The following is a 13,302-nucleotide window of genomic DNA, read 5'->3' as shown; positions in this document are numbered from 1 at the left end:
GACGGCCGCACCCCTCCCTCCTCTTTCCTCCTCCCTCCATCGCTGACTTCCTGCAAGCCCCTGGATCCCCCCCTATCCCTCCCCCAAGAAGAAAAAAAAGGGCGACCCCCTTTCAGCTGCACACAGCCCCCCACCACCAAAACCACAAGGCGGAAGCTGGGGGACCCGCAGCCACTTCTCCCTCCTAAAAAAAAAGAAAAGATTAAGAAGAAATGCGTCCCAGTGTCTGCTATTGCACACTCACAACGCCAAGACCCTTCCGGTCCCGGAGCGCCCCCCCCCCAACAATAAAATAAAAAACACATGGGGACCCCCCCCCCCGCCTTCCCATTGTCGGGATGGTCGGATCCTTAACGCCTTCAGTGGGCGGGAGGGGCTCTGGGGGTCGCCCCCCATTGTTGGGAAATCAGACCCGCCGCCTTCAGATGCCCACGCCTTTTTTTGGGGGGGAGGGACACTGGGGAGGGGGTCCCCCCACTTCCTGGAAACCACATTCGCTCACTCACGACTCGGAGAGGGGGTGCTGGGGAGGGCCCCTTGATTCAGGCCAAGGACCCGAGGACGTGGCGCTAATGCCAGACTGATGGCTTTTCTTGAATGGCACGGACTGACAGACGGACAGTTCTGAGCCCCATTGGGGACCCGGGGGGGGGGTGTGGGGGGAGGTCGAACTTGGGGCCCCGCAGGTGAGCCCCTCAACCAGCCACCTGCCCTGCCGCAGTCCCCCCCCTCATTTTGTCAAAAGAGGGGTTACACCCCTCTCATTCATCGCTCCTGGGGGCTGCAGGCTGGGGAGCAGGGGGAGGGCTGTTCCCTGGAGCTGGCTGGCATCCGCATCCCCCCACCCCCACCCCCTGCTACTCTGGGGGCCCCGAGCCAAACCACGAGTCCCAAGGGTGCAGGCCCGGAGCGCTCCTTGGCGGAGGTGTCTGCTCTGGAGACCCGGGGTGCCCTGGTTACCGCGCCTGTGCGCCTGGCTGGCACACCCAGGGAGACATCCTACCCCACCCCGCTGGCCCCTTACACCTGTCACCAGCCGCCACCCACTGGGTGCACCTGCTGACCCTGACTGGGTGAGGCGCCCCCCCACACACACCCCCTGCCTGACTTGTTTGCCCCACAACAGCCTCAGGGCAGCCTGACTCAGGGCTCATCCTCTCTCTCTGCCCAGATCCATCTATGGCTCCCAGGGACTTTCCAGGAAAGAGCTCAGAGGCCTTGAGCCCACACCCTTTCTATTCTTTCTTTTTTATAAAATGTTAACACTGACAAAAACCAGAGGATAAGAGGGGTACAACTCCACACAGTCCCCACCGCCAGAACTCCGCATCCCATCCCCCTCCCCTGCCTGATGGCTTTCCTGTCCTTTATCCCTCTGGGAGTATGGACCCAAGGTCATTATGGGGTGACCTTGTGCAGAAGGTGGGAGGTCTGGCTTCTGGAATGGCTTCCCCGCTGAACCTGGGCGTTGGCAGGTGGATCCACACTCCCAGCCTGCCTCTCTCTCTCCCTAGTGGGGCAGGGCTCCGGGGAAGCGGGGCTCCAGGACACATGGGTGGGGTCGTCTGTCCTGGGAAGTCAGGTTGGCATCATGGTGGCATCTGAGACCTGGTGGCTGCAAAAGCAGTAAGACAGAAAGCAGAAAACAGGGGCCCGGTGGTGGCGCACCTGGTTGAGCGCACGTTACAATGCGCAAGGACCTGGGTTCGAGCCCCCGGTCTCCACCAGCAGGGGGAAAGCTTCACAAGTGGTGAAGCAGGGCTGCAGGTGTCTCTCTGTCTCTCACTCTCTCTATCCCTCCCTTCCCTCTCGATTTCTGACTGTCTCTATCCAATCAATCAATAAAGATAATAAAATTTAAAAAACAAAATAAAACAAAGCAGAAAACATTGCTGACTAATCATGAACTGAAAGTCAAGAATATTTCAGATCAAGATTTGGGGTCTTTGTTTTGGAAATAGCTAGGAGGTCTATTTTAGGTCTATTCCAAAGGGCCCATGACTGTACTAGTTTTTGCCTGAGTCTGAGCCTGACCTCTGATATGCAGGTGGACCCAGGTTATTGTCTGGGGAGATGATGTCATGGCTGGGAAAAGGGCCAGAAAGCTGGATCAGGGAAGAGAGTAGCTCCCAAATATGGGGAAAGTGTGTAAGTATTGTTGACTGTAAACCCCGTCGATCTGATCTGGGGCCCATATTCAGCACAGGAGCCTGTGTGACCTCTGCATCCCTGTAGGTCTGAGCTCACAGTCTGTGGTCACAGGTAGGAACATTCCAGGCTGCGCTCATTTCAGGACCCATCTTCCCCCAGTGGGAGAGTATGTTGTCCAACCTCCCTTCGGAGGATGGGACATTCTCTACCATTATTGTTGTTGATCCACACTGAGGGCCAGGTCCAACAGGGGCCCACAGATCGGTCCATTATGTTGTTCCTGATGGAGGTGACCAGTGACTGTGGAGAGAGGGACCTGTTAGAGGTCTAGGCCCATCATGTCTGTGTGGGAACCCCAGGACTCCCCGACTAGGGCCCCAGGTGATGGGGTGGCCTGGTAGTGAGTAAAGAGTCATCATTAAAGTGTGCCAGTCCCTGGCCCTGATTCAGCTTTTGAAGTTTTTTTTTTTTTTTTTTTTTTTAATGTTCTTTAATCTTTTCTTTCTTTTTTTTTTTTTTTTTTTGCCTCCAGGGTTATTGCTGGGGCTCTGTGCCTGCACCATGAATCCACTGCTCCTGGAGGCCATTTTTCCCCCTTTTGTTGCCCTTGTTGTGGTAGCCTTGTTGTGGTTATTATTGTTGTTGTTGATGTCGTTGTTGTTGGATAGGACAGAGAGAAATGGAGAGAGGAGGGCAAGACAGAGAGGGGGAGAGAAAGACAGACACCTGCATACCTGCTTCACAGGCTGTGAAGTGAGCCCCATGCAGTTAGGGAGCTGGGGGGCTCGAACCAGGATCCTTACGCGGGTCCTTATGCTTAGCACCACACGCGTTTAACCCATTGCGCTACCACCTGACCCCCTCTTTATTTTTTTTATTTTTATTTTTTTCCCCTGATGGGTGTCTTAGGCCCAGGTCCTAGTCTAGCTGGCTTCTGGCCACAGGTATTACTGGTAATTCTTTTCTTTTTCTTTTTTTTTTATTTAAGAAAGGATTAATTAACAAAACCATAGGGTAGGAGGGGTACAACTCCACACAATTCCCACCACCCAATCTCCATATCCCACCCCCTTTTTTTTTTTTTTTTTAGCACTGCTCAATTCTAGCTTATGGTGGTACAGGGAATTGAACCTGGGACTTGGGAGCCTTAGGCAACGCAGTCTCTTTGCAGAACCATTATGTTATCTACCTCACACTACTTTTATTTGTTTGATTTGTTTATAGTTATTTATTTATTTTCACCTGTGGCCTGCTCAGCTCTGGCTGCTGGTGTTGCTGAGGATTGAACCTGGGACCTCAGAGCCTCAGGCAGGAGGGGTCTTTTGCAGAACCATGATGCTTCTCCCCAGGCCTAATTAATTAATTAATTTACTGGCAAGGGGGCAGGGAGAGAGAGAGAGAATCCAATCATTGCTTTGGCATAAGTTATGATGCCAGGGATCAAACCCAGAGCCCGCCGTGTGGCAGTTCACAATTTTAGTCACCACACCATCTCCTGTGCTACCTAAGAACTGTGTGTATGGGTTGGGGAGACAGCACAGTGGTTCTGAAAAAAAAAAAAAAAGCTTTCCTGCCTGAGGCTCTAAGGTCCCAGGTTCAATCCCCAGCACCACCACCAGGCTGAGCTCAGTAGGACTCTGGTCTCTGTCTCTCTCATTAAAATAAAGAAAATATTTTTTTAAAAATCTCTGTGTGTTTTAGGGGCCAGATGGTGCAAGACCTGGTTAAGCACACATGTCACTTTGCACAAGAGCCCAGGTTCCAGCCTCCCCTGCAGTGGGGTGGAAGCTTCCCAAGTGGTGAATAGAGCTGCAGGCGCTTAGCTTTCTCTCTCTTCCTCCCTCCCTCCTGGTATCCTCCTTCCCTTTCAGTTTCTGTCTCTATGCAAACTAAAGACATAATTGAGCCTGGGGGCAGAGAGCATAATGGTGATACAAAGAGACTTTCATGCCTGAGGCTCTGAAGTCCCAGGTTTAATCCCCACCCCTCCACCATAAACTAGAGCTGAGTAAAAAATAAATAAGTAAATAATAAAAGTAAAGATAATAATAATAATAAGAAGAAGAAGAATTAAAGAGAAAACGGAGCCGGGTGGTGGCTCACCTGGTCATCTTACAGTGCACAAGGACCCTGGGTTCAAGGTCCCGGTCCGTACTTGCAAGGGGAAAGCTTCATGAGTGGTGGAACAGGGCTGCTGGGGTCTCTCTCCCTCTATCTCCTCCTTCCCTCTCAATTTCTGGCTGTTTCTATCCAATAAATAAAGATTAAAAAATTTTTAAAAATATATATTTTATTTATTTTTAATGAGAGTGATACAGAGATATGCCAGAGCACTGCTCAGCTCTGGCTTATGGTGGTGCTGGGGATTAAACCTGGGCCCACAGGAGTCTCAGGCATGAGAGCTGTTTGCATAACCATTATGCTTTCTTCCCAGCTCCGATTAAAAAAAATTTTTTTAAATGTTTAAATATATATTTTTCTTACAGCAGCCCGGGAAGGGGCGCAGCGGCTAAAGCACTGGATTCTTAAGCATGAGGCCCCAAGTTCCAGACCTAACAGCCTAAGTGCCAGAGACACGGCCTGCTTCTCTGTCTCTCCATCTCTCTCTCTCTGTCTCTTCTCTGTTCATCCATTTACGTTTCTATTTATCTGACTACAGCCCTGCTCAGCTCGGGCTGATGGTGACAGAGACGGCAAAGGGGTTCTGCAAAGAGACTCTCCTGCCGGAGTCTTTGAGGACGCAGGTTCAATTCTCAGCACCACCATCAGCCAGAGCCGAGCAGGGCTCTGGGGAAATAATAGTAATAATAATAATGATAATAAAAACAGCATGATGGTTCTGCAAACAGACTCTTCTGCCTGAGTCTCTGAGGCCCCAGGTTCAATCCCCAGCACCACCATCAGCTAAGGCTGAGCAGGGCTCAGGTGTAAATAAATAAATAAATAAGAAAAAGGAAGAAGGAAAAAAAAAAAAAAAAAAGAAATCTTTCCTGTCTTTACCAGGCCAGTGTCACTTGGGGGAGGGAGGATTTTACAAACATCTACCCAGGGTCTTGTAGCCAAGGGCGGCAGCTCCGTGGTAGAGCGCATGCGCACATGCTTTGCTCTGGAGTCCAGGGCCCGGCTGCGGGTTCGATCCCTGACCTTCAGGGGGAAAAAGCTTTGCAAGTGATGAAGCAGGGCTGCAGGTGTCTCTCTGTCACGCCTTCTCTATCACCCCCTTCCCTGTCGATTTCTGGCTGTCTCTATCTAATAAATAAAAGATATATATATATATATATATTTTTTTTTTTTTTAAAGAGGAGAAAGGATGGGGGGAGAAGGAAAAAAAAATGTAAAAAAAAAAAAGTCTTTTCAACTGTGTGATGAAAACAGCGTGGTTTTGTGGTCTGAGCCGGCTCTGATCCAGGCCACGACCCTCAGCTGACCGGAAGGGTAGCTAGCTGGTGACCAGCTCTTCCCACGCTCTGGGGTGGCGGGCAGGGAGTGGCTTCACCCCATTTTGCCCAAAGAGGCTTCCAGGTCGGGGCACCCCCTACAGGACTTTAATCTGTCCTTGCAACGTGTCCACGGCACGCTGGCCGTCACTGCAAGGTCCCAAGCCTCTGGTGTGTTGTGTGTGGGGGGGGGGGCTTTGGGAGACCCCGGGCCTGGAGAAGCCCGGGATGCAACAACCCTTCCTGCCAAACCAGCTCAGCATGCTGGACGCGGGAGCCATACTTTCCAAGGGCGAGGTCGGGGCTAAGGCCCCGCCCCATCCTGGCTTCACTTTGCCAGTACCCAACATGGCGGCACCACTCCCCGCCCCGCCCCGAGGCGATCACGTGGCGCCACGTAGGGTGGGGCCCGCCGTGCAGACGAACCAAGGAGCCCGTTGTAGAGGACACGCCCACTCCCCCCCTCTCCACCAATGGGCGTGCGGCACTGGCGGCGGCGTCCAATCCACGCACGACCCTCCCTTGACGGAAGCATCAGCCGCCCATTGAGAGGCGCCGCCGCGGGACGCGGGAGCCAGGAAGCGCCAGGGCTCGCGTGGCTGTGCACGCAGCCTAGACTCGGCATTCGGCGTCTCTTCCGACAGCACGCGGAGGCGAACGGGGAGGTAGGTTTGCGGCTGGGGCCCGGGCGGCGCGGGGTGGTGTGGCGGGGCCGCGGGACCCACGGAAGTTGCGGCCGAAGTTGGGGGGGGGGGAACCCTTCGGGCGTGGAGAACGAGGAGGAGCGCGGCGGTTGGAGGCGGCCGGCGGCCGTTGGTTGGCAGCGCGCATGCGCGGCGGGGCGGGGGCGGGGCGGTTGGCGGGCGGCGCATGCGCGCTGGGCCCGCCACCCGGAAGTGCTGTCATGGCGGCGCCCGGCCGCTCTGCGGTTTCGGGGGGCCACCCTGCCGGCCCAGGCCGCTTGGGGCAAGTGTGGGGGTGGCTCCTGCGCAGCCCGGGGGGCGCTCGGGGAGGGTCTGAGCCTGCAGACAGGGCCGGCTGCGCCCTCGCGGGGTCGACACGGTCTTTTTCCCTGTTTGCCATCTTCAGCTCCCCGATCTCCCGCTTTGCGTTTGGGGGGGGTCCGGGGCGGGGGGCTTCGGGGTTCGAGATCCAGAGCAGAAACAGCAGGCCAAGTCGACCCCAGGCCGGCGCTTGTGGCCCGGGAGGGGGCGCAGGTCCCGACTTGCATCCCTGGAAGCACATGGGCCGGCCCAAGTGATGGATGCCTGTATTATTATTGTTATTGTTATTACTACTACTACTACTATTGTTTTTATGAGAGCCCTGCTCAGCTCTGGCTGATGGTGGTGCGGGGGATTGAACCTGGGGCTTGGGGGCCTCAGGCACGAGAGTCTCTGCAGAGCCGTGATGCTGTCTCCTTTCCCTCACCCGTCTGGTTCTTTTTCTGTTTCCTCCTGTCTCTCTCTCTCTCATTCAAAATTAAATCTTTTTTTTAAATTTGTTTATTTGTTTTCCCTTTTGTTGCCCTTGTTGTTTATCGTTGTTGTTATTGACGTCGTCGTTGGCTAGGACAGAGAGACATGGAGAGAGGAGGGGAAGACAGAGAGGGGGAGAGACAGACAGACACCCGCAGACCTGCTTCACCGCCCGGGAAGCGACTCCCCTGCAGGTGGGGAGCCGGGGGCTCGAACCGGGACCCACACGCCGGTCCCTGCGCTTTGCGCCACGTGCGCTTGGCCCCCACGCCACCGCCCGACTCCCCAAATTAAATCTTTTAAAGTAAAATTAAAAAAGGAAAAAAAAAAAAAAGGCGAGCAGGGGTAGATAGCATAATGGTTCTGCAAACAGACTCTCATGCCTGAGGCTCCAAAGTCCCAGGTTCAATCCCCAGCTCCACCATTGGGCCAGCGCTGAGCAGGGCTCTGGGGGTCTCACTGGTTAAGAAGAAGAAGAAAAAACAAAATAAAACAAAATAAACGTTGGTGTTTTTGCCCCAAAGTAAATGTTCCCAGCAGGGGCGGGAAGGTGCGGGGCCTGGAACATGGTGGCAGAGGGGGACCTAGAGGGGGGTTGGGTTACGTGACCAAACGAGCATTTTACTGTTGATTGGGACAAGTTAATCCACTCAGAAATGATCCCTTTGGGGGTGGGGCTATAGCATCGTGGTTATGCAAAGAAACTTTCATGCCTGAGGCTCTCAAATGCCAGGTTCAATCCCCCACACCTGCTATAAGCCAGAGCTGAGCAGTGCGCACATCTGGTAAAAAAAGAAAAAAGAAAAGAAAGAAATGGTCCCTTTGGTGCCAGCCTCTCCCATTTGGGTATCCTCTCCTTTCCATTTAAAAAATATATATATATATATTTATTTATTCCCTTTTGTCACTCTTGTTTTATTGTAGTTGTTATTGTCGTTGTTGGATAGGACAGAGAGAAATGGAGAGAGGAGGGGAAGACAGACAGGGGGAGAGAAAGACAGACACCTGCAGACCTGCTTCACCGCCTGGGAAGCGACTCCCCTGCAGGTGGGGAGCCGGGGGGGCTCGAACCAGGATCCTTACGCCGGTCCTTGTGCTTTGCGCCACGTGCACTTAACCCGCTGCGCTGCCGCCCGACTCCCTTTTTTTAAAAATATTTTTATCTATTATTGGATAGAGACAAATTGAGGGAGGGCAGGGAGAGACAGAGACACCGCAGCCCCGCTTCACCACTTGTGAAGTTTTCCCCCTGCAGGTGGGGACCAGGGGGCTTGAACCTGGGTCCGTGTGCCCTGTAGTGTGTGCTTAACCAGGTGCCCACCGCCTCCCTTCCATTTTGTGTATTTGTGGCTGGGGTCACCGGCTGGGGGTGGCGCCCTGTGGGCTACCCTGCCCTCCCCTCCTGCGGTTGTGCTGGGGACTCCTCAGCCCCTCCCCAGATGCTCTCCTGCTGCCTCCTTGGCTTCCAGCTTCTGAACTGGCCCCTGCGTTTTCCTAGGGAAGGCTTTTTCTGTGTGGGGTCTGGTGTGTCCCTCATCTGTCGCGATGCGAGGACCAAGTCAGCGTGGCTTGCCTCCCCACTCCTGTGATTTTTTTTCCCCCTTTTTCTTTCTTTTTAGAGCACTGCTCAGCTCTGGCTGAGGGCCGTGTGGGGACTGAACCTGCAGTTTTGGAGCCTCTGGCATGGGATCTCTTTGCAGAGCCATTATGCTGTCTACCCCTGCCTGCACATGTGACTCTTCTTTTTTCTTTTATTTTTTAGGCCATTTTTCCCCTTTTTTTTTGTTGTTACCCTTGTTGTTGTTGTTATTGCTGTCGTTGTTGTTGGACAGGACAGAGAGAAATGGAGAGAGAAGGGGAAGACGGGGAGAGAAAGACAGACACCTGCAGACCTGCTTCACCTTCTGGGAAGCGACTCCCCTGTAGGTCGGGAGCCGGGGACTCGAACCGGGATCCTTATGCCGGTCCTTGCGCTTTGTGCCACGTGCGCTCAACCCCCTGCGCCACCGCCCGACCCCTGAGACTTTGCTAAAGACTGCTTTGTCTCTGAGAAAGAGCACGGCTCAGCTCCGGTATCTGGCAGTGCTGGGGGTGACCCTAGGCCTCGCTCAGACGTGACTTTTCCCCATTAACCAAAGCTCCGTGCAGCGCCGCCTTTCGGGGTTCCCGGAGTTTGAACCTGGGATCTCCGGGTCCCCGGCATGAGTGCGCCGTCCTGGGTTCCGGGAGGGCGTGAGCTGTCTGCCAGGCCTTCCTGAGCCGCCCTCACATCTTCCGCAGGAGTCCTGACACCACCCGTGGTCGCAGTGGGAAGGCCCAGCCCGCCCGCCGCCTCGCCAGCGCCGTGTCCGCAGCTGTTCTCTGTCCCAGAGGGGTGAGTGGGCATCGCCTTGTGAGCGGCGCGGGTGCGTGCGAGGCAGGTTTGGTCCTTCTCCCCATCTTCCACTCTGTCGACGGGCAGACGAGTAGCGCTGATTTCCTTTCTTTTGTATATTTTTATTTATTATTGGATAGAGAACAGAGAAATTGAGAGAGGAGTGGGAGATAGAGAGGGAGAAAGACAGACAGACACCTGCAGCCCTCCTCCACCATTTGAAAAGCTTTCCCCCTGCAGGTGGGAACCAGGGGCTTGAACCCAGGGCCTTCCTTGCTCACTGTCACCGAGCACTTACCCAGGCGCACCACCACCTGGCCCGCAGGGCTGATTTTCTATCTGCATTTTTGCCTCCAGCCTCTGGTGGTGCCGGGATTGAACCTGGGACCTTGGGTGCCTCCAGGCATGTTAAGACAAGATGGATGTTGTCTCTGCTTGGCCCCAAGAGACCAGTCTGGTTTAGTCTGGAGACTAAAGCATAACAGATAAGCATTCAGCTCTCTCTCTCTCTCTCTGAGCTCTGGATGACGGTGGTGGTGGTGCTGGGCATTGAACCTGGGCCCTCGGAGCCTCGGGGAGTCTGTTTGCAGAAGCTTCCTGCTGTTTCCTCCCACATTCAGCAGCAAGTTCTGGAGAAGAGCTGTCGTTCACACCCTAAGGATTCTCTCTATATAGTTTTAGTTTTAAAAAAATATTTATTTATTCCCTTTTTGTTGCCCTTGTTTTATTGTTGTCTGTCTTTATTGCTGGATAAGACAGAGAGAAATGGAGAGAGGAGGGGAAGACAGAGGGGGAGAGAAAGACAGACACCTGCAGACCTGCTTCACCGCCTGGGAAGCGACTCCCCTGCAGCTGGGGAGCCGGGGGCTCGAACCGGGATCCTGACTCCGGTCCGGTCCTTGCGATTTGTGCCACGTGCGCTTAACCGGCCGCGCTACCGCCCGACTCCCCTGTAGTTTGTTTTATTGCATCACCAGAGCCTTGGTCAGCTCTAGTCTATGGTGGTGCTGGGGATTGAACCTAGGGCCTCGGAGCCTCCGACAGGAATGTTGTTTTATTGTTATTTTGATGAGAGAGCGGGAGGGAGGCCCTGCTGAGCTCTGGCTGATGGCGGTGCTGGGGATGGAACCTGGAACCGGGCCAGGCCTCAGGCGGGGTCTTTGCGGGGAGCCGGAGCCACAGGCCACAGCCCCGGGGTCTCTCTCTCTCCCTGCCGCCCGCAGCACCATGGCGGAGCCGGACGTGGAGAGCGAGCTGCTGGACTACGAGGAGGATGAGGAGCCGCAGGCGCCCCCCGAGAGCACCCCGGCCGCCCCCAAGAAGGACGTGAAAGGCTCCTACGTGTCCATCCACAGCTCGGGCTTCCGCGACTTCCTGCTCAAGCCCGAGCTGCTGCGTGCCATCGTGGACTGCGGCTTCGAGCACCCCTCGGAGGGTGCGTGCCACCCCGCCCCGCCGCCCCTGCCCCCCGCCCCGGGCTGCTCTCTGACCTCTGCCCTCTGCCCTCTCTGCAGTCCAGCACGAGTGCATCCCGCAGGCCATCCTGGGCATGGACGTGCTGTGCCAGGCCAAATCTGGCATGGGCAAGACCGCCGTGTTTGTGCTGGCCACGCTGCAGCAGATCGAGCCGGTCAACGGCCAGGTGAGGGGGCGGGGCCAGCTCCGGGGGCGGGGCCGTGTCTACTGAGCTGTCACTCTTGGCAGGAGGGACTTGGGCTGTGGGCGGGGCCAGCTCCAGGGGGCGGGACTGTGTCTGCGGGCTGGGCGGGGTCAGGTCCAGGGGGCGGGGCCTCTCTGGGAAGGGCCTGGGGTGGGGGCAGCCTGGAAGCCCCTGGAGCCTGGGACGAGTCTCTCCCCTACCCCCCCCCCCCCCCCCCCCCCCGGGGCCTGGGTGTCCATCGGTCTGTCCATCCGTCCAGGTGACCGTGCTGGTGATGTGTCACACGCGGGAGCTGGCCTTCCAGATCAGCAAGGAGTACGAACGCTTCTCCAAGTACATGTCCGGCGTCAAGGTGAGCCCCCTCCAGCAGGCCGGCCGGTGGGGGTTTGGGGGGCCTGGAGCCGCACCCTGAGACCCCGCCTGCCCTCCCGGCCCGCAGGTGTCCGTGTTCTTCGGGGGCCTGTCCATCAAGAAGGACGAGGATGTGCTGCGTCGCCAGTGCCCGCACGTGGTGGTGGGCACCCCGGGCCGCATCCTGGCGCTTGTGCGCAACCGCAGCCTCAACCTGAAGCACGTGAAGCACTTCGTGCTGGATGAGTGCGACAAGATGCTGGAGCAGCTGGGTGCGCGGGGCAGCCCGGGGCGGGGAGCGCATCCACATCGGGCTGGGCAAGATGCGAGAGCAGCTGGGGGTTCGCGGGCGGGCCGTTGTTCGGGAGGGTGGGCCTCCCATCACCCCCTGCGGCTGTCTTCACCCCAGGCCGCCCTCCCAGATGCGCAGGGGTCCCAGCTTGCGGGGGTCCCAGCTCGGGGCCTGGGCTCGGCTGCCCTCTGCGGCGAGTAAGTGGAGGGGCCCTGCCCGCCTGGCCGGCCACTGGGGCTCCCCCTGCCCTGCCGGCTCCGGGTGCTGCAACCCCCACCCCCACCGTGTCCCCCCAGACATGCGGCGGGACGTGCAGGAGATCTTCCGCCTGACGCCGCACGAGAAGCAGTGCATGATGTTCAGCGCCACGCTGAGCAAGGACATCCGGCCGGTGTGCCGCAAGTTCATGCAGGACCCCATGGAAGTGTTTGTGGACGACGAGACCAAGCTGACGCTGCACGGGCTACAGCAGTACTACGTGAAGCTCAAGGACAGCGAGAAGAACCGCAAGCTCTTCGACCTCCTGGACGTGCTGGAGTTTAACCAGGTGCCCGATGACCTTGCTGACACCCAGCTCCTGCCCTCTGTTCCCTGCCCCTGCGGACACCCAGGTCTAGCCCCTGTAGGCACCCAGATCCTGCCTCTGGCCCCCAGCCCTGCAAGCACCCAGCCCTTGACCCCCCTCCCCCCCTCCCTCCCCCAGGTGGTGATCTTCGTGAAGTCGGTGCAGCGCTGCATGGCGCTGGCCCAGCTGCTGGTGGAGCAAAACTTCCCGGCCATCGCCATCCACCGGGGCATGGCCCAGGAGGAGCGGTGAGTGTCCCTCAACGCCCGCGGGGTACCCACTTCCCCAGGCAGCGCCCCGCCTCACATCGCCCCATGCCCCGCCTCTGTCCAGCCTGTCGCGCTACCAGCAGTTCAAGGACTTCCAGAGGCGGATCCTCGTGGCCACCAACCTGTTCGGCCGCGGCATGGACATCGAGCGGGTCAACATCGTCTTCAACTACGACATGCCCGAGGACTCGGACACCTACCTCCACCGCGTGAGTGCCCGCCCCGCCCCTGCCCCTGCCGTCGCCCTCCACGCCTGTTCTTGGGGTTCTGACCCCCTCCCGCCCCATCCCCAGGTGGCCCGTGCCGGCCGCTTCGGCACCAAGGGCCTGGCCATCACGTTCGTGTCCGATGAGGGCGACGCCAAGATCCTCAACGACGTGCAGGATCGCTTCGAGGTGAACGTGGCGGAGCTGCCCGAGGAGATCGACATCTCCACCTACAGTGAGGGCCGGGCCGGTGGCCGGGGGTCGGGCGCCCGTCTGTCCGTCTGTCCGTCCCTGCGGCCTCACTCCCTCCTCCCTCTCTTTCTTTCCAGTCGAGCAGAGCCGGTAACCCCGTGCCACGGCCCAGGACCAGCGCGCCCCACCCCCTCGCCTGTTTTTACTGTTTGAATGCTATAGGTTTTTGTGGAAGAATAAATTTTTATTACAGAAGCACAGTCCCCCGCTGCCTGTCTGTCCCCCACCCCAGAGAGACCAGAGCGCCGCAAACGGGGCACTTTCCCA

The 13,302-nt window shown here is 57.1% G+C and overlaps 1 protein-coding gene and 1 long non-coding RNA gene across 6 annotated transcripts; one reads left to right on the top strand and one right to left on the bottom strand.

The window, feature by feature from the left end:
• Positions 1-1,233: 1,233 nt before the first annotated feature.
• On the bottom strand, positions 1,234-6,151 carry LOC132535662 (uncharacterized). Its single transcript, XR_009547386.1, has 3 exons — positions 6,015-6,151; positions 5,191-5,295; positions 1,234-1,608 (listed from the first exon to the last, which is right to left on the bottom strand). It is a non-coding gene; the product is annotated as an uncharacterized LOC132535662 (long non-coding RNA).
• On the top strand, positions 6,132-13,235 carry DDX39A (DExD-box helicase 39A). 5 transcript variants are annotated; one of them, XM_060182336.1, is made up of 11 exons: positions 6,132-6,253; positions 9,347-9,440; positions 10,664-10,875; positions 10,955-11,082; positions 11,360-11,452; positions 11,540-11,723; positions 12,040-12,290; positions 12,447-12,556; positions 12,642-12,786; positions 12,871-13,018; positions 13,113-13,235. In XM_060182336.1, the coding sequence occupies exons 3-11, from the start codon at positions 10,668-10,670 to the stop codon at positions 13,127-13,129; spliced, it is 1,284 nt and encodes a 427-aa protein (XP_060038319.1). In that variant the 5' UTR covers positions 6,132-6,253; positions 9,347-9,440; positions 10,664-10,667; the 3' UTR covers positions 13,130-13,235. The 5 variants fall into 5 exon arrangements, with proteins under 5 accessions (XP_060038319.1, XP_007532506.1, XP_060038320.1 ...); XM_007532444.3 differs by having other exon boundaries at positions 6,141-6,257; XM_060182337.1 differs by lacking the exon at positions 9,347-9,440 and having other exon boundaries at positions 6,145-6,253.
• Positions 13,236-13,302: the final 67 nt, after the last annotated feature.

This window comes from Erinaceus europaeus, chromosome 23, assembly GCF_950295315.1.
Source record: "Erinaceus europaeus chromosome 23, mEriEur2.1, whole genome shotgun sequence".
NCBI lineage: Eukaryota > Metazoa > Chordata > Mammalia > Eulipotyphla > Erinaceidae > Erinaceus > Erinaceus europaeus.
Note: the sequence above shows the minus strand (reverse complement) of the source record. Positions and strands in the feature narration are given on the sequence as shown.